At 32.3% G+C, this 26,662-nt stretch overlaps 1 protein-coding gene across 4 annotated transcripts in view; it reads right to left on the reverse strand.

Moving 5' to 3' along the window:
• Window positions 1–3,017: 3,017 nt before the first annotated feature.
• su(f) (cleavage stimulation factor subunit su(f)) overlaps window positions 3,018–26,662 on the reverse strand; it is a 59,920-nt gene continuing 36,275 nt past the window's right edge. For all 4 annotated transcript variants that reach the window (XM_076488363.1, XM_076488362.1, XM_076488364.1 and 1 more), the window contains exons 5-21: window positions 24,718–24,815; window positions 24,030–24,131; window positions 21,930–22,056; window positions 16,259–16,417; window positions 14,923–15,004; window positions 13,546–13,655; window positions 12,992–13,108; window positions 12,086–12,160; window positions 11,630–11,773; window positions 10,473–10,575; window positions 9,756–9,825; window positions 9,279–9,375; window positions 8,548–8,652; window positions 7,666–7,819; window positions 6,970–7,064; window positions 6,302–6,365; window positions 3,018–4,697 (exon numbers count right to left, since the gene is read on the reverse strand). In XM_076488363.1, the coding sequence (XP_076344478.1) occupies window positions 4,465–4,697; window positions 6,302–6,365; window positions 6,970–7,064; window positions 7,666–7,819; window positions 8,548–8,652; window positions 9,279–9,375; window positions 9,756–9,825; window positions 10,473–10,575; window positions 11,630–11,773; window positions 12,086–12,160; window positions 12,992–13,108; window positions 13,546–13,655; window positions 14,923–15,004; window positions 16,259–16,417; window positions 21,930–22,056; window positions 24,030–24,131; window positions 24,718–24,815 (1,935 nt within the window). In that variant the 3' untranslated portion in view covers window positions 3,018–4,464. The remainder of the gene's footprint in view (window positions 4,698–6,301; window positions 6,366–6,969; window positions 7,065–7,665; window positions 7,820–8,547; window positions 8,653–9,278; window positions 9,376–9,755; window positions 9,826–10,472; window positions 10,576–11,629; window positions 11,774–12,085; window positions 12,161–12,991; window positions 13,109–13,545; window positions 13,656–14,922; window positions 15,005–16,258; window positions 16,418–21,929; window positions 22,057–24,029; window positions 24,132–24,717; window positions 24,816–26,662) is intronic.

A 26,662-nucleotide genomic window follows, 5' to 3' on the forward strand; every position in this document is an offset into this window, starting at 1 on the left:
TTAATATTTAACAAGTTAATTACTCAATTTAACAGCTTAACCAACAAATCAAAATAATTTAACGCTACAAAAAACCTCGTTGTAGTTATGTGTCGTATTGTATATTTTTGTCTTTTCTTTTCTCCTGCATATTCGTATAAAGTGAATGATTGATTAAACAGGAAAAAAAGAGTTAGGTATAAAAACCCTTTCTTTGAATGGAATGAAAATTTACTGTCGATTTGGGACGTAGAAAGTCACATTTTGCAACTATTATCGATTATAACTTTGACTGTTTGTTATTACGCACAAAACTACACAGTGAGCTATTTGTGGTATGTTCACCATAGGTAACAAAACCCAGTTTTTAATGTTATAGGTCGCCAGGCTTACCGATGTGTCACTGGAACGATGGGGAATATTAGAATCAAGCCAACGCATTCACTTGTTTTGAATTTAAAAGATATACCTAAATTATCTAATAATCTAACAAAATACTATATGTATATGTATCTGTAATTGGGTCTAATCAACCTTATATCAAAAACAAGTACAAAATAATGCACGTACCTTTATAATCTCCACATCGATCAATTCCTTCTCTCATATCTGAGATCCATTTTCATACTTATATTCTGATTGTTAGGTAATATCTCAGAACGTAATGGAATTGTTGTTAACTTTTCGCATCATAATTCATTATATCTGTTTATTTATTACATTTATTTTGTAGATCTCCCAAGACAGTATTTTATACAGTCGAGATGGTTCTGTTCGATACCAGTTGATAACATGTAACTCGGCAACTCACTTGTTGATATGTGACGTTTAACGTTCGTACCAAAACCTTAAATCGCGTGAAACCTGTCAACTTGTATCGCATGTCCTGCATCGGGTTTTATGACGTTGAGGACCCGAAAGAGTCAGGTACATTTGTCGACCACTTCCTCCAATCAACTAGGATCACTAGTAGAATAATAGACGTTTAGAATAATAACTCGCAACCCCTCTATTCGTTAGTAGGAATAAAATGTCCCCATTTTGAGGTACTAATATAGGGGACGAGGGTTATTAAAACTTGGCGACTCTTCACACATTGGACAAGTGAAACTTCAAAATGCTGTCAGTTTCTTTTTTGTTGTTGTTATTTAAAAACACTTCGAGATTCATCTATTTTTAGCTTTCTTATTTTTATATCAATAATCACATTTCCTCTGACCAGTCTGTTTATATTCCTTCTACTTAGAAAAGCAACATTATTCAATCGTTGTTACGCTATTATAACGATCGTTCCTCGCGAGAGTACGTTTAGTTTACAGGACTCACTAAACTTTCCACTTACTGAAAAATACGCATGCGTCAACCACATCACGTGACAAGGATGTTCATCGCTACGTCAATATGCAATATTAGGTTATTACTTTATGTGAAACTGTGAATTAATTATGGAAACTGTATAAATGTTTCATAATCATTTTTAATATACAGCTAGACAGTTTTATTTTTAAACTTATAATAATTCATTAGTTTCAGAATATAGAATTTATCGTAAAGTATTAAACGATTAGTTTTGGAATTAAACATTCAAAACAGAGGACAGATCATTAATTAGTGTTTGTTTGTTGTTTTTTAATTTCGCGCAAAAGCTATCTGCGCCAGCCGTCCCCAATTTAGCAGCTAGTCATCACTACTCACCGCCAACTCTTTTACCAACGAATAGTGAGATTAAACGTCACATTATAACACCTCCAAGACTGAAAAGGCGAGCATGTTTTGTATGACGGGGGATTCGAACCCGCGACCCTCGGAGTAGGAGTCGAGTGTCTTACCCACCTGACTATGCCGAGCCCCAGACTGATGTCTGACCAGTTTCACCAATGTATTGTCTTTCTTTTTTCTTTACAGGATTGTTAAAAGTCTAACAGAACAAAAATAATGGACTAATGCGATTAATAAAACACATTGACATCCACAAATGTTAACAGAATAAATAGCGAGCATTTTATCACCGGTTGTAAATAAGTGAAATTAGAGTTTTAGCTTCTATGCCAGGTCCCACGTGGAGATATTAATTTCTAAAAAATACATTGTTTCATTTAAGTTCGAGCTTTACAACAAGCGATGGATATATGTATAGTATATGTTTGTTACACACCTAAAAACTGTGGTTTAGAGAGACAAGTACAAATGATCATTCCTCAAAACTGATTTTCATCTCTAATATTAAACCTGTTCATCTTAAGTGGTTCGCTAGCTTCAACGTTTAATACCGTAACGATATGATACTGTTTAAATTGAGAAATTCTACTAGCAAAGTGACGTCAAAAATTGAAGAACCTTAATTTACTAGTGCTGTTGAAAGTTTCTATTGTATTGTAGTAGGTAGAATATATTTTATATGGTTATTACGTCAGAACAAGACTAAGAAAAATTCATCACTGGTTGAGAAAATACAGATATTTAGCTAAAGCAAACCTAGGTAGCTGACGCCCTCTGGTGAGAACTATGTATTGGACTGTACTTTAAGATTCATTCTGTGATCGAGTAAGCTAAGTCTCTCATTCGAATAAGCGAGCAATTCTAGTTTATTTCTTTAGATAACATAACACGAGCGTGCAGAACTGACGGTATGTGAAACGTATGTTTTAGTTTTTCATCAGAATAAATACACTTGTAAGATCCTGTTAACTTCTGAAGCCGATGTCACATAGTTGTTTCTATATACTAGCATCACAAACCTCTCAAAATGTAAATAAAAAGACTCAGTAATAAAATGATCACGAAACAGCTTGTACAAATAGCTGGTATTAAACACTATAGTGTTGTTTATTCGAATAGTTGATATTGTAGTGTTAAATACTATAGTGTTTGGTGTTGAGTAACTAGACACTGTAATTTTCTTGTTCATATATATAATCAGTGGTAAGTTTACCAAACACACAATGGTGGTACAACACCAGATTTTTCATAATAAAGGATCAGTTGATAATACGAAATATGTGAAGCAGTGTCTTGTGTAAAACAAAAACTACAAAAAGTTTTGAGTAAAAAAATTTACACTTTACTTTCCTTTGGAGTGAATACAAGGTGTTTTTAACACAAGGAAATGCATACAGTTACCGAGAATTCAATAATTATTGACTGTTTTATTGTACTAATATTCACCAGCTTCCTAACTGAAAAACAAAATATCTTCTTACAAGCTTTCAAAAAAAACATTAAAAAAAGAAAACAATGTTCTAATAAATTCAATTCTTCTGTGAAACTAACTAAAATTTAAAAAATGTATAGTTTTAACTGCATAAGAATCAAACTTTAAGAGATTTGTAATAGCCATGAAATGTGCACATATGTACATGATATCCATTTGATGAGGTAATTTTTAAACATTAGATCATAAAAAACTGTAATTTAAACATGCATGTAGTCTCAAACCTACTGCATGAAGAAACACACCAAATTTAATGTGGTTTACGTTCAGTAAGAGATTACTAGAAATAAACCTAAATCTGAAGTGGTAATCACTCAAATATTTAAACATTATGTAGCAGTAACATTAGAGTGAGTAGTGTTTACACCAATCGTTAAAAGATGGATATCTCACAGCACGTTCAGTTCCAGAGTATGAATCTGTTCATTTCTGACTTATTACAGTACTTTATTTTCCAAATAAAACCCTGGTTATTAGACTAGGGCCAGGTTCAAATAAAGATTGTAAAACACAACACATATACGACTGTTTAATAGGAGATAACTCCTTACGGTGATAAAGGGTAGGAGAAGATGCAGGAAACCAATATGGGAGTGTTTTACAATTAGCAGTTGTTTGTTTGTTGTTTTTGAATACAAATAACGTACAAAAACACGACAGTTTGGTACACCATATAAAAGTAATATAGCACACCTTCTATCAGACAAATTGTACAGAGAAAATCAAATAAAATGGCAGATAACAACCACAAATGATATTGGTGGTGTGTGAAAATTCAAAAAGTCCAAAAACTGTATCCACAGCTTTCTCATCTGTTTCACATTTCACTTTCACGATTTTATTTTTGTAACTAAATGCAAACAATAATTTAAAAAAACTTAGACTGGCTGTAGCTAAAATAAAAGTTGTATACATTGACTTTACACAAACCATAAAACATTCTTGGAATTAAACTTCCCTTCCTGGAAGCACTTACTTCAACAAATAAATGTTTGTGTATGTTTGCATCTTAATAAGTTTATTTGCTATAGTGTAGGGATATTAATAAATTCATTAATGTGAAAGAGAGGTTCACAGAATGTGCAGTCGTGTGTCAGGAGTTGCCTTTTATTTACATTAAAACAACAAGATGAGCTACAAAAACTACACTGTGAAAGGTGATAGGTCTGATTGAAATCGATTCACTGTGAAAAAAACTGCTGCAGATAGATAGATAGAGAGACAGAGAGAAAAAGAAAGAAATATCCTGTACAATATATCTCTCTTCTACCCATTCATCCAATGGTACTGTTTTCTTTCACCCTCTTTTGTTGTCGGCTGCGATAGATGTCTTTGATTGGTGGTGCCAGATTACTGTCTTCTTCGTCGCTCTCTTCTGCATTCGGGTCTCCCGGATTCTTCCGTTTCTTAGCCCCCTCTCCAGATAAACTGTTGGCCCCTGTGCTAAGTACGTACTCAAATAACTTGATTCCCTCCTTTGAAATGTCATTCTGTAGGCCTTTGAATGCTGTATGATCATTTAGAAATATTACATACGGTTTGAGTTTGAAATGACTGAAAGGTCTTTATACAAATTATTCAGTTTTATGATGTAAGTACTTGAGGCCACTTATCTCCTCAACTAGCCTTAGTCTTCAACATTAACTGTTTTTTAGCTATGTAAATGTATGAGTTTGTGGAAGAGGTGAACATTCCTGATATCAAACTTCAATATGTTCTCCACTTAGGGAGCTTTCTATTTATGTATTTCATTACCCAAATCATGGATTTCATTTAAAAAGGGGTCATTTGTTTAATTTACTAATAGTCACTAAAATCAATCTTGGAGTATTTTACCCCAAATCTGGACAAGGGTAATCTGAAAGACAAGAATGGTCCTCTCGTACCAGTGGTCTGAAAGTTATGAGTTTGGTACTTTATTAAAAGAAGTAACATTAACACTGCTGAGTAGAAAACAGCTCATATACTTTATATGTATTTTAAAAATCTGTTTCTTCATTCTCTGAATAACCAACACAAGCCTGAGACAACTTAAAACTAATAATCGACCATAAGATAGAATAATGAACTGAACAAGCTGTTATTGTTATAGTGTTCTGGTTTCATACATTTCATAAAATGCCATCTTTTATTTTCTTGTATAATATGAGAAAAAACACAGACGAGAAAAAAAAAAAGTGTTATTTTTGGGAACTTTTCTTTAAATCTCATTGATTAGTTAATAACACAAATAGATATGTCTGTTAAACTCTTGCAGGTTTATGGGTCACAACATTAAAATAATGAATTTACAGAAACGAAAAACAAGCCTGGTGTACACTGACTATCAACATTGTGTTTGGTTAACGTGCATTGAAAGTTGGTGATAACATGCAACCACAGAACTGGTGCTGTCACCACATTAAACAAGTAACCTTCAACCAACAAATAATGGAGAAATTCCTTCCTAACACAAGTTGATAAAACAGAAGAACGTATTTTCACTTTATTAAAAAATATTGGGCAACTTAATTATTTTAAAAAAAATAACATTTTTTAAATATTATTCCTTAACAGAATACTTTAACTGTAACAAGACATGCACACATACACTTTGATATAACTAAAAAAAAAAACATATCGTCTAGAAATACATAACAGTCTTAAATGAACGAGCCACTACAGTCAGCTCTCAACAATAGAAACACAATTTATTCACAGTAACAACACTTAGAAATTAATAAATACTTGGCCAAGACTTAACACTAATATTAATCAATAATTTATCATAAATATTAATAAGTCAATAACAATGGAATCAGGTAAAATCACCAGAAAGAAAGAAAAAAAATGTAATTAAAAAAAAACCCAGTAATTATCATATTCAAACACCATCTTTCAACATAGTTATTGAAGGGTATGACATTGACATTGTAACTGATATTGAGAGATATCCTTTGAATACTGTATTTACTTTCTTTGTGGGTTTTTTTTTAATTAGGTGCCATGCTCATTTTGGACCATTATAAACTTAAAAGGATATTTAAGTTAACAAGATGTTTTGGTATGTGTGTCATTATTTTGTACATATTATCAAGGGTCAAATAATATGTGAAGAAAACTATTACTTACGCTCATCAGGAATGGAGCAGTTTTTAAACAAAGTCATTAATTCGTCCACAGCAACAAAAGGGCCCTGTTAAATATCAACAGAAGAACATTAAAACAGTCACTGTTACACCACTCACACTATTGCTACATTTAAAATACTTATCCATTCCTAAACACGAGTTTCAACTAATCTGTTAATGGAGAAATAAAATTCTGAGAAAAACAATTCATGCCAAAAAGAAAAGGCAGTTTGGCAAATTGTAACCATGAGACCTACAACGATATTTTCCTTTCAATAAACATGGTCTAAATGTAGTTTATTTAAGGGTTGCTGAGACTTGTCAGGTCTGGATGAGAACTTCAGAAAGTAAATGTAAAGTGTCATCTACACCTATGTTCAGGGAGGATCCATAAAAAAACTTAAGTCCAATACAAACTGCTGTGCTTCAAATGCTCCTAGATGAAAGTCATTTTGTTATCCATAAAGCAACTTACAGAAGTCTAAAATGTACCATAATAGTAAAAGGTCAGTAATCATCTTTGCAGTTTGTAATCTATTGAGAGAAAATTCTAATTTTTAACTTTCTCTGGGTGTAACATATAACTTTTTCGAGCTCAGCTAAAGTTACATTAATTCTGAAAGTACCTAACATTAAGATGTAGGTTTAATTACCATGGTATCAACTCACATGGAAACACGTCGGAGGCGGTAGGTACGTCATTAGTACAGAAGCCACAGGAGGGGGAGGAAAGATACCACCAGGAACAGGGTGTGCACCGGTAGCTGTTGGGAAATTAAATTATTCCTTTTACAATCATTATGTCGAGAGATTTGGTAGAACCACACTAGGTATTTCCAAAACTGTACACAAAATTGCAGATAAAATTACATTTGTAGCATAACAATAAACTTTATAGCTTTTTATAATATTAACAAAATAAAGTTTTGCACCAATATTACAAGAGGTATTTTTGAAATATGTTTTATAGTTAATTTCTAAAAAAACTAAAGAATTATAATGCATAAAGCTTTGAAAATTTCTCGTAAAAATGTCTAAGTTGTCACTGTGAATATTAAGTATTACATAGATGTTAAAAGACAATCACATAACAAACTGTAAATCATAACATACAAGTTTTCAAGTATCACTTACAAACTCCTCATATTAATTATTAACAAACGTAAATAAAAACTAACAAATACTACACATGTATTCCCAAGCATCACATATGAATTACCAAGTATAACACAAATTAACAGGCATTTCATACAAACAATTGACAAATGTATACTAATAACATGCATAATAAACTGTCCAGCATCTCATACACATTATCAGGGATCACACACAATTACCACAAACAAATTATTAAGTAAAACATACGAATTATCTGTCTGGGTTTAAATGGAATCATCTGGTTAGTGTCGGGTCGAGGATAGTTTGGTTTCACATCTGTTTCTTCTTCCTCCTCCTGTGCGTTTTCTCGAACGGAGGAATTTAAAGTGGGTAAGCTGACGGCATGTTGCTTCGCAAGCTCCTGAGGGTAAGCAAGAAAAACATTTCCTTTAGTCAAGAAAAAAATTAATCTTTCCATCGACCTGAAAGTCCTCACAATACAGAGCACACACAGTCTTTGTTTTCAATACTTGTTATAGATCTTGTTATAGTTAATTATTTTAAAGTTCTTCAATCAGTTACGTAAGTCTGTTATAAAAAATTAGTAAAAACAATTCAGCTCATGGTTACAAAATAGTGAAATGCATGACAAACCATTACAAGTATGGAAGATCAAACTAATTATGCATATATGTAATTATCTCAATAAGAGAATATGATCTATTTAATAGATAATTTAAAAATAAAAAATACTTCAACAGCACTTGGTGATCAGGTATTTCCATTAATGTAATGTTATGGCTTTTAATGGTATTAACAAACCCAAAGGTCAGTTCTGAGAGAAGAAATAAGTAGTTCCCACTTACATACAATTATTTTGCTGCATAGAAACCAACAAAACAGAGTAATATGTGAAACTAACGAATGGATAAAAAAAACAAAACAAAACTGGCTCCTGCACAAATAACACATGAGTTTTACAAAAGAAGTTAGACCAGTTCTATTGATAAAACCATTTAAAATACAATTTGGTGGCAGATGTGAACTCTGTCTGAATGACAGCAGAGTAAATACAGATGTAATAATAACCCATGAAGTTGTGGTGAAATGTGTGTAGAGCTAATAAAAACATAAAAAATGTGTACTTACTCGATAACCGATGGCCTTTAGCTCAGAATAAGTACATGGTAGAAGATCTAAAAATTTGTACCTATCGACAAGAAGGGCTGTTTCTTTCTCTTCAAACTCTTTCAACTGTAAAATGGTTGTTAAGAAATACAGTTTGTCAGCTTTTAAATATTTTCTTAGCCAGTTCAATATCTATTTCAAAGACTCAAAATCAGTATTACTAACATTGTTTCCAAATGCTTATCTCCTAAGACCCAATAATTTAAAACTATTTTGATAAATAAAGTAAATTAGGTTAACCTGTTACTTCCTCATTAATACAGTTTTATTTCATTAATTTAGACAGTCTAATGATGTATTTTACACACATATGTCAGAATAATAAATTATAACGACATCTTGACAAGTTAATAAAAAACATTAAGCCTTTTTTTCAGATATTTATTTATAAATACAATACTCATGATTGAACTATTTACAGAACAATTGGAATTTATATGAAAGGAACAAACAGTTACTAATAACACATAGCTACACATACACTTCTTTTCATCATGACACAGAATCTACCTAGTGTGGGACTTGTCTGCGAGAGTGAATACCAGAAATATTAACTAAAGTTTTGAACTTATCAGAACCCATAGATTTAATATTCACAAAAACAGCCATTTTGTAAAGTAACTGAAGCTTTTAAGACACATTACTAAGATTTTAGAATCTCTACTTATTTCTGTGACTAGGTTTATTTTTACCTTATCGATTACTGCAGCTCGTCTCTTTTCAACTTTGAGAATACTGGCTAGATCCCCAATGTTGGACTCAAATTCTAAAAATCTGTTCCAAATCTCACTGAAAACAATTGTTTCAGAAATATTACGTTCTTCTACTACTGTCTATATGTTTAATTAATGAAATTAAAGTAGATTCATACAACATCGAAAATACTGAAACCATAAACTTTCTGTGAATAATAATATTAAATGAAGGGTTAAATTCAAATTATTAAAGAAATAAAAAAAAAAAAAAATCCATTTACTGAGATAATATTGACTTTGTATTTCATACGATTACTTTCTATTACCAGTTAAAGGGTGAAATGATCCAGTTTCACAATTTATCTTGAATAAACTATGAAGGAATTTTAAGAAGTTAGTTTGAGAGATTTCAAGTTGGTTTGAAAAACATGGATAAGATATAAAAGTTATTTTATAAACATTAAAGAAACTCACACAGACTTCTCGGATGTAAGACTACCGGAGGTAAGAACCCTTTCAAACAGAACCCTCGTGTTGTTATCCTCTGCAGAAAAAGATATTTTTAAACTATCAATATATATTACTTCTAGTTTCATACACTTTTAGACAAAACTATCAATATATTATTTCTAGTTTCATACACTTTTACACAAAAGTATTAAGGTATATTACTTCTAGTTTCATATACTTTTGCACAAAATATTAACGTATATTACTTCTAGTTTTATAGACTTTTACACAAAAATATCAATATATTACTTCTACTTTCATACATTTTTAAAGAAAACTATTAATATATTGCTTCTAGTTTCATACAATTTTACACAAAACTATTAATATATTACTTCTAGTTTCATACACTTTTACACAAAACTAGCAATATATTAGTTCTAGTTTCATATACTGTTACACAAAACTATTAATGTATATTACTTTAAATTCATACACTTAGACAAAACTATCAATACATTACTTCTACTTTCATATACTAGTTTGATAGTGTAAGAGTTCACTTATTACAAGTGTGCTTAATTTTTAACCACATGTGGTGTTGAGAGTGTAAAAGCTGACTTATTACAAATGTATTTAATCTTTAACACATGTGGTTTGACAGTGTAAGAGCTGACTCACTGAACTATGTTACTAACTCTGATAACTTGGTTCTAGTACATGACTAATATTCAAACTTACCATTTAAATGTGAAAGATAGTCTACATAAGCTAAGATATAGCCTGGCTCATCTCCATACTTCTTCAGTCCAAGTTCAAATATCTTAAATGCAATATTTTTATCCTGAAATATGTCAAAAAAGTTACTTGTTACAAGCCAACTTCAGAAAGCTTTTAATTATTGTTCCAATGTTTGCTCTTGTATTTTTCACAAAGTTACATGAGGGCTAGCAGCACTAGCCATCCCTAATTTAGCAGTGAAAGACTAGAGGGAAAGTACTGGTCATCACTGCCAACTCTTGGGCTACTCTTTTACCAACAAATAGTGGGGTTGACCATCACATTATAATGTCTACCCAGCTGAAATGGCAAGCATGTTTGGTATGACAGGAATTAGAATCTGCTATCCTCAGATTGCAAGCTGAGCACCCTAAATGCCTGGCCTTGATGAGCACTTGTTCTAATGAGACACTTAAGTTTGGCAGTCAAGTGACTTAAAGCTCTCACTTGATTGGTTAAACTGTTGCTAAGAGATCCTGACTGACCAATGATATTACAGAACTTTATGTTTACAGTTTTATTTTTACTGTAAAATTCACTTATGAATAAATAAACCTTAACAGCCACAAATAATAATTTAAAAGAGGCAAAAATTATAAAGCATTGTTAACTTCAACAAATAAAACCAATTGATACATCTTATACTGTTTGAATGTGAATTACTGTATCTTAGAAAAGCAGGAAGGAATTTCAACCGAAAGAAACCTTACATATTGAAGATGGTTTTCACTTTTATTTATTTTTCAAACATGAGTTATACAGATACTGCTAACAATCAAACAAAACTGAAGAGATGCTGTACTCATAAACAAGATACTTGTGTTGATAAAAGATTTAGGACTTAATGTAGGCTCAAAATGAATACATCAAAATCTAGTAGAGGGAGAGATAACCAGTCCAACTGACTATTAAATGTACACAGATATGCTTCATTAAAACATATCACTTAAATTCTCTAACAGCATAACCAAACCCTGTTTTAAAACTAGGGTAATTATGTTACTAGCTACAAATATATTCGAATCCCAGAACTTTACAAGCTCTGTCCTTACGTTCCAGATCACCCTTACACATGAAACATCCAAAGAAACACACCCAAGATCAGTCAACTTGCTTACTTTGCTACAATAGTATTCCATTAGTGCTGCAGCAACGTACACGTGGTATTTACTTCTAGAATCTTCTCTGGCCTTCTTGAAAACAGTCCGAGCAGACTTGATGCCTTCTGCCCTCCTTGCAAACTTCATGTACTGAATGTAAGCCTGAAAAAAATCAGATGTGAGTAAACTGTTAGTAAATAATTTATCTGTAGCAGTAGTATCTAATCTTAATATGTCAAGAATCATGACTTGAACACAACTGTTCCTTATTCTGAAGTACATCGTTATGGTTGGTTATCCTAAAAAACAGATTCAATAATTTTAAAATGTCTTTAAATTTTATTTAAACAAAATATATCAGCTTGTACCCTCAGGATGTTGTTCAATAGATTTCATAAATTTCTATACAGTATCAATAACTATGGTGTACTACATGTAGCAGAGTCTATAAAGCATCAGGTTTTGAAAGCTTACCAAAGTTGGATCAATGTCTGTAATTTCCGTCAGTTTGGTGTATATTTGATGAACCTTCTCATGTCTCATTCTTCCCTACAAGTTTGAAAATGGAGAATATTAGTCTGCACTTACAAGAACTGTTCTTTCAACACCTAAACTCATATCTTCTCTCACAATTTACTTTTATGATGTGAACTGTATGAAAGTAGGTTTAAAACCGACAAAACTATAATGATAAATTTATGGACAATAAATACAAGAGATAAAATATTGTCAAATTATGGATTCATTAGGATATAAAGATAAAATAATAATGGTGTTAAAAATTAACATAAAACTGTGAAACACCTGTAACGGTGACATGTTTCTAAAGCACATACATAAATCAAAGGCTGTGATAGTTTCCTAATCGTGTTTCCGTTTCATTACGGTAGATTTAATGTAACACAAAATATTTTATTTCTTATTTTAACTTGAGCGATTTTTATTGAATTACTTTAAGAGAAGTACAGCCAAATACACTTAAATTTACTTGTTTTTTAAGTCTAGCAAATAAAAACCACCTGTGTGCTTTAACAGGATTTCCCTTTCAGTTATTATAAAAACAGACAAAATTACTCTAGAATTATATATGCATTATTATGAGACTTCAAAAATGATCTCTCCATCTTTATTAAGGTTACTGTCTGCCTTTATAATACAAAACTTGTTAAGCTTTCCTAATGGATGGATTGTATTGTTTTTATTTTAAAAATTTGTCAAAGTTCACAGGAAAACATTTTTTTCCTTCTAAACATAAACTAGTAACAAATATGGATATGTGTAGGATGAAAACACAATGCGTACTATTAGTTATTGGCTGAGTAATAAAAATCCAGAAATATAAATTATTTCAAGTATCCAAAGTGTGTATGATGCTCTTACCTCTTCAAAGTCAGCATAAGCAAAATACAGTAGTTGGTTAGTTTTCAATAAAGTTGTAATTGCTCGTTCATAGATGGCAGCAGCTTCATCACTAAACATCTTACCAGCATTGAGGTCCTATATAATATATTTAACATATATATAATATGTTTATGTATAGTCCAAACAATAAAAAAAAAATCATAATATCATATCACGTTTAATCTATGCTAAACAATGCTTGAATATTTAAACAAAACTGAGTTAACAAAATAATGTCAGAAACTCCATCTCAGAATGTTAATAAAAGTTTTCATGTAGTTGTGATGAACCAGTTACTCAGATCCAGGGAAATTCTCAGAAAAAAAAACTGTTGCATCTAAAATAAGTATTACACCTGAAATAACTGTTACAATAAACTTAATTGTTACCTCTAAATTAATTTTTACACTAAACTTAACTGTTACACCGAAAATAACTGATACCTCTAAGGTTAAAGTTACTGTATAGAATACAACAGCCATGACTTTTGCTCTTTGCACTTTGAAGGACTTTGCACAACAGCAAACCCTTACCCCTTTCTCTGTCAACAGTTTACTAGATTGTTCCAGGAACAGAGCAGACTCGTACCACATGTCTGGATGGTGTCCAAGACACAAGAAACATTGTTCGTAGGCAAACATTACTGCAATGAAATCAACAGATACCATTAGAAAACATAAATCACAAAATGACATTAGGATTTGTCCACATTAAATGTTACATTTTATTTCACAATTCCAGAAACTAGATCCAGTAATGGAGAAGAGTTAATAATGAACACAGAAATATTTACACCAGATTCAAACCTGAGTCAATTGTTTTATTTCTTCATGTAAAATTTCGAGCCACACGTTAGTTAACTTTGAAAATGAATGGCTGCTGATTTTTGTGTTTTGTAACAGTAACAAGCCTCAACATAACCCTAAAAATATCTACACTTAACAGAAATGTAGTCAGTGATCTTAAGTCCTTAATCACTGGTCTCTCCAGCAATGGCTATTAATTGAAATCCTTGTAAAATTGAGAACAGAGGTGGCACCTTAACTGTTGTATCTTTTACTTGAATACACTGAATCAAGAAGTTAGGTTTCAACTTGTCTTTTAGTCTACAAAAAATGTTCTGTTTACTAAACTAGCCATTTTGTAATCACATGGTGATATGAAACTTCATTATTTTGTATTTTCCATTAAAAAAAATAGAACTCATTGAACTACTAGAACGTATGGTTTACCATGGACTCTTGTGTGTCCACTTATAACTGGCAAACCAGTACACCAATTGTCATCAAACTCAGCATGTACCTTTAGGGTCCTCGAAGAGAAATGTAGGTTGGTCAGTATTCAGATTAGCCCCCCTCCCATAGTGTAACTTCTACCAGCCCCCTTGTCTTCTCCATGCTTTGGTGTGCTTCTAACTGGTGAACCAGTTGTCATCCTTAGCCATTCCTTTGTCACCCAAGAGCTGCTATGTTTACCCTGTGCCTCACAACTAACAAACTACTGGACCAGTTATCATCAGGTCTGTCACATATCTTTACAGTGCCCTAGGAATGACATAGATACATTAACATTCATATCTAACTGCTCTATGTCACCTTTGAGAATCCCCATGCCTTCTCTACACTTTTGTCTGCTTATAACTGGTGAACCACTAAATCAGTTCTCACCAAAACTGGCATGTACCCCGAGTCCTTTTCCCCCACACTCCTCAGGGGTCTGACGTCCTTCCTGTGCATTTAACAGGTGTGTCAACTAGCCTAAAATAAAAGGCTCATTTGAAGACTTAGAGTAAATGGTCAATATGAATGTGACCATGATAATGTGAAGTTTTTAAAAAGCAGTAATAACTTTAATGTATCAAATAATCACGAGAAGAAGAAAAATCTTCAGTTACAATATGAACCAAGTACCTCGTTTAGTTATTGTGGCATGATCCTCTGTTCTTAAAGGGTTACTTTTCTCCCAGGCAATATATTTCTTCCAAAGATCAACCTGAATGAAAAACAAAAAAAATTCTTTTTTAATAAGACTTCCTGTTTTTGAAACACTGATGTTCTTTAAAAATAACAAATCCACCACAGCTGGAACTATTCAATCACTTCAAGATCAAATGGACAATTTGCAAAAAAAACACATTAAAACTTCAAAAATTAAGCAACTGACAAAATGTTTTTTTTTAATTTTTGTATAAAGCTATATATGCACTATCTATCTCTAATTTAGCAGTGTAAGACCAGAGGTAAGGCAGCTAGTCATCACCACCCACTGCCAACTCTTGGGCTACTCTTTTACCAATGAGAAGTTGAATTGTCTGTCACATTATAATACCCCCACAACTAAAAGGGCAAGCATGTTTGGTGTGACGTGGATTCATTCCCACAACCCTCAGATTATAAGTCAACCACCCTAACCACCTGGCCATGCCAGGCCCCAACAAAATGAACAACTTGCAAATTTTAAGTCTGTGTAACTGCACAAAAATGTTTTCATTGGATTTCTACTTCCAATTCAGAACTGTCTGTTGTTAAGCTATTAAGTGCCAAGCTATAATATGGGCTATCTGTGTTGTACCCACTGGAGGTACTGAAACCTGGTTCTTAGCATTATAAGCCTTCAGACTTACTGCTGAGCCACTAGGAGACAAGAATTATTAAGTGCTGTTCAAACAAGATGTTTATTTACTGAAAACCTAACAGTGTATATGAAAAGGAAACTTTACTTCGCTGAACTATTGGTGGTTAAACTTATCCTTTAGTTTAATCTTTATTACATACTGAGTCAACAGAAATGAAAAAATATAAGAAAAAAAACATTTTATCAAAACATTAACAGTATACAGGTTCATCTGAAACAATATGTTTTACCATTTTTCGACCAATAACAAGACACAGATTCAGGTCAGGATTAGATTTATTTGACAGAATTAGAGCACACTCAGAAAACAGACTAAGTCATCTGAGACACTTCACTTGAAGTGTTTCAACTGTTTTAGTTAGGAATTAATTTGAGACACTTTGTTAAAGTGTTCTTACTGTCTGGTAGTACTCTAGTGAAATGAAGTAATTGAGACACTTTGTTTTTTGACTACTTCTATGAAAACAGTGAATCATATTGAAGTTACATACAGACAAGAAAATTTAATGCACTTGACACAGAATTTTAATACTCTGTTTTCTAATTGTGACAAATTTCTAAGAAAAAATAATTCTACATCTAATCTCATGTAAACCTAACAGTTCTACCCACTTGTTTAACTTCTTCTGGAGTTCCTTGTGGTGGAACTGATGGAGCATTACGATTGAGCCCTCTGGTGACAGCTTCGTATTCTTTAGCAACACGACGGGCATTCATATAATCCCGACTTCTATCAGCAGTCATCTTCTCAGCAATAATTGGGTTAATACTCTAGATGACAAAATACAAATATCTGATTTTGAATTACCTTTAAATGTGCTGCAGAAAGTTTTGCTTATTTATTAAACCAACAGATTAAAAGCTAAGCTTATATTCTTGAAAGAAAACAAACTGTAAAAGTTACTCCAGCACATATGCAAATGTTTAGTAAACATCCTCTGTTAAACTGTTAAACTAACTATTATAAAACAAAATTAGAAAATGTAATGGGATTTTTTGATAAAACTTAATCCCACAAATAGAATTATGTGGAACTCGTTCTATGTTTTGATACATATTGCTGGAATTATCAATCCATTCACAGATATACAAATTGTGGTAATAATGATCCTGATTAAAAACCTATTTATTATTTTGCTATAGGAAACTAAGTAAGAATCTATTCAAGGGTAACAAGAAATGGCCTATCACTACAACGCTGCTTTAAAATATTGTCTAATCTCAGCTTTATAAAGTAAAAAATGTCTTTGTAAGAGAGTAATATTTTGTTTGATTGGACTGCTACTTAACACAGAAACAGGAATTAAATATTTTGTTTGATTGGACTGCTACTTAACACAGAAACAGGGATTAAATATTTTGTTTGATTGGACTGCTACTTAACACAGAAACAGGGATTAAATATTTTGTTTGATTGAACTGCTACTTAACACAGAAACAGGAATTAAATATTTTGTTTGAATGGACTGCAACTTAACACAGAAACAGGAATTAAATATTTTGTTTGAATGGACTGCTACTTAACACAGAAACAGGGATTAAATATTTTGTTTGATTGGACTGCTACTTAACACAGAAACAGGGATTAAATATTTTGTTTGATTGCACTGCTACTTAACACAGAAACAGGGATTAAATATTTTGTTTGATTGGACTGCTACATAACACAGAAACAGGAATTAAATATTTTGTTTGAATGGACTGCTACTTAACACAGAAACAGGAATTAAATATTTTGTTTGATTGAACTGCTACTTAACACAGAAACAGGGATTAAATATTTTGTTTGATTGGACTGCTACTTAACACAGAAACAGGGATTAAATATTTTGTTTGATTGGACTGCTACATAACACAGAAACAGGAATTAAATATTTTGTTTGAATGGACTGCTACTTAACACAGAAACAGGAATTAAATATTTTGTTTGATTGGACTGCTACTTAACACAGAAACAGGAATTAAATATTTTGTTTGATTGGACTGCTAATTAACACAGAAACAGGGATCAAATATTTTGTTTGATTGGACTGCTACATAACACAGAAACAGGAATTACATATTTTGTTTGATTGGACTGCTACATAACACAGAAACAGGAATTACATATTTTGTTTGAATGGACTGCTACATAACACAGAAACAGGAATTACATATTTTGTTTGAATGGACTGCTACTTAACACAGAAACAGGAATTAAATATTTTGTTTGATTGGACTGCTACTTAACACAGAAACAGGGATCAAATATTTTGTTTGATTGGACTGCTACATAACACAGAAACAGGAATTACATATTTTGTTTGAATGGACTGCTACTTAACACAGAAACAGGAATTAAATATTTTGTTTGAATGGACTGCTACTTAACACAGAAACAGGGATTAAATATTTTGTTTGATTGGACTGCTACTTAACACAGAAACAGGGATTAAATATTTTGTTTGATTGGACTGCTACTTAACACAGAAACAGGGATTAAATATTTTGTTTGATTGAACTGCTACTTAACACAGAAACAGGGATTAAATATTTTGTTTGATTGGACTGCTACATAACACAGAAACAGGAATTAAATATTTTGTTTGAATGGACTGCTACTTAACACAGAAACAGGAATTAAATATTTTGTTTGATTGGACTGCTACTTAACACAGAAACAGGAATTACATATTTTGTTTGAATGGACTGCTACTTAACACAGAAACAAGAATTAAATATTTTGTTTGAATGGACTGCTACTTAACACAGAAACAGGAATTAAATATTTTGTTTGATTGGACTGCTACTTAACACAGAAACAGGGATTAAATATTTTGTTTGATTGGACTGCTACATAACACAGAAACAGGAATTACATATTTTGTTTGAATGGACTGCTACTTAACACAGAAACAGGAATTACATATTTTGTTTGATTGGACTGCTACATAACACAGAAACAGGGATTAAATATTTTGTTTGATTGGACTGCTACATAACACAGAAACAGGAATTACATATTTTGTTTGAATGGACTGCTACTTAACACAGAAACAGGAATTAAATATTTTGTTTGATTGGACTGCTACTTAACACAGAAACAGGGATTAAATATTTTGTTTGATTGGACTGCTACATAACACAGAAACAGGAATTACATATTTTGTTTGAATGGACTGCTACTTAACACAGAAACAGGGATTAAATATTTTGTTTGATTGGACTGCTACATAACACAGAAACAGGAATTACATATTTTGTTTGAATGGACTGCTACTTAACACAGAAACAGGAATTAAATATTTTGTTTGATTCGACTGCTACTTAACACAGAAACAGGGATTAAATATTTTGTTTGATTGGACTGCTACTTAACACAGAAACAGGGATCAAATATTTTGTTTGATTGGACTGCTACATAACACAGAAACAGGAATTACATATTTTGTTTGAATGGACTGCTACTTAACACAGAAACAGGAATTAAATATTTTGTTTGAATGGACTGCTACTTAACACAGAAACAGGGATTAAATATTTTGTTTGATTGGACTGCTACTTAACACAGAAACAGGGATTAAATATTTTGTTTGATTGGACTGCTACTTAACACAGAAACAGGGATTAAATATTTTGTTTGATTGGACTGCTACTTAACACAGAAACAGGGATTAAATATTTTGTTTGATTGGACTGCTACATAACACAGAAACAGGAATTAAATATTTTGTTTGAATGGACTGCTACTTAACACAGAAACAGGAATTAAATATTTTGTTTGAATGGACTGCTACTTAACACAGAAACAGGAATTAAATATTTTGTTTGATTGGACTGCTACTTAACACAGAAACAGGAATTAAATATTTTGTTTGATTGGACTGCTAATTAACACAGAAACAGGGATCAAATATTTTGTTTGATTGGACTGCTACATAACACAGAAACAGGAATTACATATTTTGTTTGAATGGACTGCTACATAACACAGAAACAGGAATTACATATTTTGTTTGAATGGACTGCTACTTAACACAGAAACAGGAATTAAATATTTTGTTTGATTGGACTGCTACTTAACACAGAAACAGGGATCAAATATTTTGTTTGATTGGACTGCTACATAACACAGAAACAGGAATTACATATTTTGTTTGAATGGACTGCTACTTAACACAGAAACAGGAATTAAATATTTTGTTTGAATGGACTGCTACTTAACACAGAAACAGGGATTAAATATTTTGTTTGATTGGACTGCTACTTAACACAGAAACAGGGATTAAATATTTTGTTTGATTGGACTGCTACTTAACACAGAAACAGGGATTAAATATTTTGTTTGATTGGACTGCTACTTAACACAGAAACAGGGATTAAATATTTTGTTTGATTGGACTGCTACATAACACAGAAACAGGAATTAAATATTTTGTTTGATTGGACTGCTACTTAACACAGAAACAGGAATTAAATATTTTGTTTGATTGGACTGCTACTTAACACAGAAACAGGAATTAAATATTTTGTTTGAATGGACTGCTACTTAACACAGAAACAGGAATTAAATATTTTGTTTGAATGGACTGCTACTTAACACAGAAACAGGAATTAAATATTTTGTTTGATTGGACTGCTACTTAACACAGAAACAGGGATTAAATATTTTGTTTGATTGGACTGCTACATAACACAGAAACAGGAATTACATATTTTGTTTGAATGGACTGCTACTTAACACAGAAACAGGAATTACATATTTTGTTTGATTGGACTGCTACATAACACAGAAACAGGGATCAAATATTTTGTTTGATTGGACTGCTACATAACACAGAAACAGGAATTACATATTTTGTTTGAATGGACTGCTACTTAACACAGAAACAGGAATTAAATATTTTGTTTGATTGGACTGCTACTTAACACAGAAACAGGGATTAAATATTTTGTTTGATTGGACTGCTACATAACACAGAAACAGGATGGATTAAATATTTTGTTTGATTGACTGCTACTAACACAGAAACAGGGATTAAATATTTTGTTTGATTGGACTGCTACTTAACACAGAAACAGGAATTAAATATTTTGTTTGATTGGACTGCTACATAACACAGAAACAGGAATTAAATATTTTGTTTGAATGGACTGCTACTTAACACAGAAACAGGAATTAAATATTTTGTTTGATTGGACTGCTACTTAACACAGAAACAGGGATTAAATATTTTGTTTGATTGGACTGCTACTTAACACAGAAACAGGGATTAAATATTTTGTTTGATTGGACTGCTACTTAACACAGAAACAGGGATTAAATATTTTGTTTGAATGGACTGCTACATAACACAGAAACAGGAATTAAATATTTTGTTTGAATGGACTGCTACTTAACACAGAAACAGGAATTAAATATTTTGTTTGATTGGACTGCTACTTAACACAGAAACAGGGATTAAATATTTTGTTTGAATGGACTGCTACTTAACACAGAAACAGGGATTAAATATTTTGTTTGAATGGACTGCTACTTAACACAGAAACAAGAATTAAATATTTTGTTTGAATGGACTGCTACTTAACACAGAAACAGGAATTAAATATTTTGTTTGAATGGACTGCTACTTAACACAGAAACAGGAATTAAATATTTTGTTTGATTGGACTGCTACATAACACAGAAACAGGAATTACATATTTTGTTTGAATGGACTGCTACTTAACACAGAAACAGGAATTAAATATTTTGTTTGATTGGACTGCTACATAACACAGAAACAGGGATCAAATATTTTGTTTGATTGGACTGCTACATAACACAGAAACAGGAATTACATATTTTGTTTGAATGGACTGCTACTTAACACAGAAACAGGAATTAAATATTTTGTTTGATTGGACTGCTACATAACACAGAAACAGGAATTACATATTTTGTTTGAATGGACTGCTACTTAACACAGAAACAGGAATTAAATATTTTGTTTGATTGGACTGCTACTTAACACAGAAACAGGGATTAAATATTTTGTTTGATTGGACTGCTACATAACACAGAAACAGGAATTACATATTTTGTTTGAATGGACTGCTACTTAACACAGAAACAGGAATTAAATATTTTGTTTGATTCGACTGCTACTTAACACAGAAACAGGGATTAAATATTTTGTTTGATTGGACTGCTACTTAACACAGAAACAGGGATTAAAATCAAGTTGAAGAACATAACTAGAGTTTATTTACCTTTTCATATACAATATAATCATGTTTAAGAGAATATCTAAGATTTATTGACCTGTTCATATGCAATATAATCCTTCCATAATTGCTCGATGTTAATCATAGGATTGACAATACCTCGTTGATAAACTTTCCGAACAGCTGTGATTCTCTGGTTTTCTGCATATGATCCCACAGCTTCACTATATAAAAAACAAACATCTGGTAAAAAATGTATACCACCAAGTCTAGTCACTATACATCACCCTGTCTAATAAAAAATATACATCATCCTGTCTAGTCACAACTGTACATCATCCTGTCTAATCAAATATATGTATCATCCTGTCTAGTCACAACTGTACATCATCCTGTCTAATCAAATATATGTATCATCCTGTCTAGTCACAACTGTACATCATCCTGTCTAATCAAATATATGTATCATCCTGTCTAGTCACAACTGTACATCATCCTGTCTAATCAAATATATGTATCATCCTGTCTAGTCACAACTGTACATCATCTTGTCTAATCAAATATATGTATCATCCTGTCTAGTCACAACTGTACATCATCTTGTCTAATCAAATATATGTATCATCCTGTCTAGTCACAACTGTACATCATCTTGTCTAATCAAATATATGTATCATCCTGTCTAGTCACAACTGTACATCATCCTGTACATCAATCAATCAAATATATGTATCATCCTGTCTAGTCACACTGTACATCAACTGTACATCATCTTGTTCAATCAAATATATGTATCATCCTGTCTAGTCACAACTGTACATCATCTTGTCTAATCAAATATATGTATCATCCTGTCTAGTCACAACTGTACATCATCTTGTCTAATCAAATATATGTATCATCCTGTCTAGTCACAACTGTACATCATCTTGTCTAATCAAATATATGTATCATCCTGTCTAGTCACAACTGTACATCATCCTGTCTAATCAAATATATGTATCATCCTGTCTAATCAAATATATGTATCATCCTGTGTCAATCAAATATATGTATCATCCTGTCTAGTCACAACTGTACATCATCTTGTCTAATCAAATATATGTATCATCCTGTCTAGTCACAACTGTACATCATCCTGTCTAGTCACAACTGTACATCATCCTGTCTAATCAAATATATGTATCATCCTGTCTAGTCACAACTGTACATCATCTTGTCTAATCAAATATATGTATCATCCTGTCTAGTCACAACTGTACATCATCCTGTCTAATCAAATATATGTATCATCCTGTCTAGTCACAACGGTACATCATCCTGTCTAATCAAATATATGTATCATCCTGTCTAGTCACAACTGTACATCATCTTGTCTAATCAAATATATGTATCATCCTGTCTAGTCACAACTGTACATCATCCTGTCTAGTCACAACTGTACATCATCTTGTCTAATCAAATATATGTATCATCCTGTCTAGTCACAACTGTACATCATCCTGTCTAGTCACAACTGTACATCATCCTGTCTAATCAAATATATGTATCATCCTGTCTAGTCACAACTGTACATCATCCTGTCTAATCAAATATATGTATCATCCTGTCTAGTCACAACTGTACATCATCTGTCTAATCAAATATATGTATCATCCTGTCTAGTCACAACTGTACATCATCCTGTCTAATCAAATATATGTATCATCCTGTCTAGTCACAACTGTACATCATCTTGTCTAATCAAATATATGTATCATCCTGTCTAGTCACAACTGTACATCATCCTGTCTAATCAAATATATGTATCATCCTGTCTAGTCACAACTGTACATCATCCTGTCTAGTCACAACTGTACATCATCTTGTCTAATCAAATATATGTATCATCCTGTCTAGTCACAACTGTACATCATCCTGTCTAGTCATGAAAAAAAAACTATCAAAATTCCTCTGTTACTGAAGAGGTATATCTTGTTTTATTTCATACCCAGATAACCAAATATCTTACAAAATCACCAAGTGTGAGAGAAAGGATTAAACATCTTAACAAGAAGAAAATAAAGTGACTGTAAATGAAATGTGGTCAATAGTCTTGGATTTTTTTATCTGTATTTTTATCATAGTGTTAAAATTACGTATATGACATTCAAGATATGCAAGGCCAATCCTGGTGTGATCTAAAAGTAATACTTACACACTTTTAAGAAAAGTTATATAATCATTCCAGATGGGATATGATAATATATCCATTCCCATCTTGTCCAGAGCAAAGTCATATGCTTGAGCCATTTTCTCCCTGAAAAACAAATCAGTTGCACTACTATAACATTCAAGCTAATATTTGATAAGTATAATACAATATTTGTATTTTATGTGTAGGCCTAAGCTACTAAGACTAATACTGCCATCCCTAAGGGCAAGCATATTTGGTGCGATGGGGATTCGAACCCGATTACGAGTCGAACGCCTTAACCCACCTGACCATGACGAGCTCCCTAAGGTGCACACGAAATAAGTTATTTTTGTTGTCCCATAATGAGAACGTGATTAACCCTTTTCTTTTTCTCTAACATACTTCAGGGTTAAATAAAAATATCAATCACATAATCAAGAATAATCTTCGAACCTTTCTGCGGTACCTTCTAGTGATTCACAGAAAGATATAACTCAATTAATATTTTTATTGGACATTTTCTGCAGTAACGCCCTCTTGTGATTGTTAGAAAAGAATACGTCTTTTTTTTAAATAAAAATTTCAAGTAACTAGACAACAGTTTTTAACTAATTTTTAAAGACTTTTATATTTTGACACGCTACAGCTGTAAAATGGGAGAGACGGTAACCTTGTAACTATTATTGGACAACACATATACTTTCTTCACCTGTAAGAAGGTAGACTTCCTTTAGTTTCTTTGACGTAATTCAGGTAACACCGCCACAAATCAATGTTGAGAACTTTTATCAGGCATCGTTGAAAGAGCTGTTAAAATATTAAAAATTATGGCATAACTTTGAAAGATACCAATTACTACAATTAACTGGGTTTTATTTATAAACTGCCACAATTTACTTTAATATCAGAGAGGTAAAATATATAGTAGCTCTCCTGAGTGGCACAGTAGTATTGTCTATGGACTTACAACGGGTTTCGATACCCGTGGCGAGAAGAGCACAGAGAGCCCATTACGTAGCTTTGTGCTTAATATACGGAAACAAATAAATAAATGCATAGTGCGAATTTTTCAAACATATTTTCTTGCACCTATGATATCTAGTGGTATTTTCTAAAAGTGAATAATGTGGTAAAGCAATTGTGTTTATCGTGTATTTAAAATAGTGAATTAACCAGCAGGGATGAAGCTTGGTGGATGAAGTTTCATTTGCCCCCAGCACTGGGCTCCCACCCAGAGGTATTGAAACCCTATTTGTACTGTTGTAAGTCCGTAGGCATATCGCTGTGCTACTGAGTAGCAGCAACAGCAGAACAGAAACATCGAATTATACTTTTCTGTGGTGCTGTCATGAGAAATACGGAATTTATTTTGCACAACGTTCATTTAAGTGTATCAGAGTAATCACATGGTAAGTAGTGATATGTGCCAAAGCAAAATGTCAGAAAAGATTTGTAAATGTACTAAATATTTATACTGATATAAGCTAGATTCAATGTTTTAATTAGATGTTTTCTAAATAACCATTATACGATATATCTGCAAAGTTTGGTTTATATTTGAATTTCGCGCAAAGCTACACCAGGGCTATCTGCGCTAGCTGTCCCTAATTTAGCAGTGTAAGACTAGAGGGAAGGCAGCTAGTCATCACCATCCACTGCCAATTCATGTGCTATTCTTTTACTAACTAATAATGGGGATTGACCCTAACTTTATAACGACCCCATGGTTGAAAGGACATACATGTTTGGTGTGACGGGAATTCGAACTCGCGACCCTCAGATTACGAGTCGAGTGCCTTAACCACCTGGCCGTGTAAGGCCTCATCTGTAAAGAGCGTGTTGATATAATAATTGGGAAACTTTGTGTAATGAGCAAAAAACGAGTACGATTACAAATACGGGAAGCAGTGAGTAGTTAATTAGTTGATGGTGAGCGAGAGATTAATGAGCAACCAGTGAATGTTGTAGATCAGTTTTAGTTGTAAGACTTATCACATGTATAAAGTTAATCCATCATTAGCATGTATGTAACTTTTTTTGTAAGTTAGGCGCAGGTACCATTAGTCTCTGAATTTCTGTTGTAGCTTTGTTCATGAACGAATCCTACACCAATTTTAAAGAAGAAATAAACTAATTCGTCATCGTTACGTGGACTGGAAGCAGCGTCATGAACACTCCAAACGAAAACGTTACAACAACACCTATAAAGCAGTAACAGTGTCTGTGTGTCATCCTCTCTACTGTGACAACGGAGACAATTTTTTATCAATGACTGTTTTTATGTCTGGAAGGAATGTTTTAGTGTCATGCAAATATTTTTCGTTTTGCCAGAAAATAAAAAATCCAAAATTCCCCTAGCTGTAAGAAAGAGGTGTTTGTGATTGGTCTAAATTTCGTGCTCCAGGTGGCATTAATTACTTTGTACATTAAAGACAGTTGTAATATGTATTATTAAACTGAACCAAAAGCACTGAATAGGAAGCGATCAGAGTAACATTTTAAGAAGGATTTTTGATTAAAAAATGTTTCTCAAAGAAAATATTTGCAGCAGAGAAATGGAGAAAGACAACGAGAAAAAGAAGGCACCAATTGACATATTGGTCCCTGGTGATCTTCTCTTTCGTTGCAACATCTAGTATCTCTTACTTCACCTC

This window comes from Tachypleus tridentatus, chromosome 2, assembly GCF_004210375.1.
Source record: "Tachypleus tridentatus isolate NWPU-2018 chromosome 2, ASM421037v1, whole genome shotgun sequence".
NCBI lineage: Eukaryota > Metazoa > Arthropoda > Merostomata > Xiphosura > Limulidae > Tachypleus > Tachypleus tridentatus.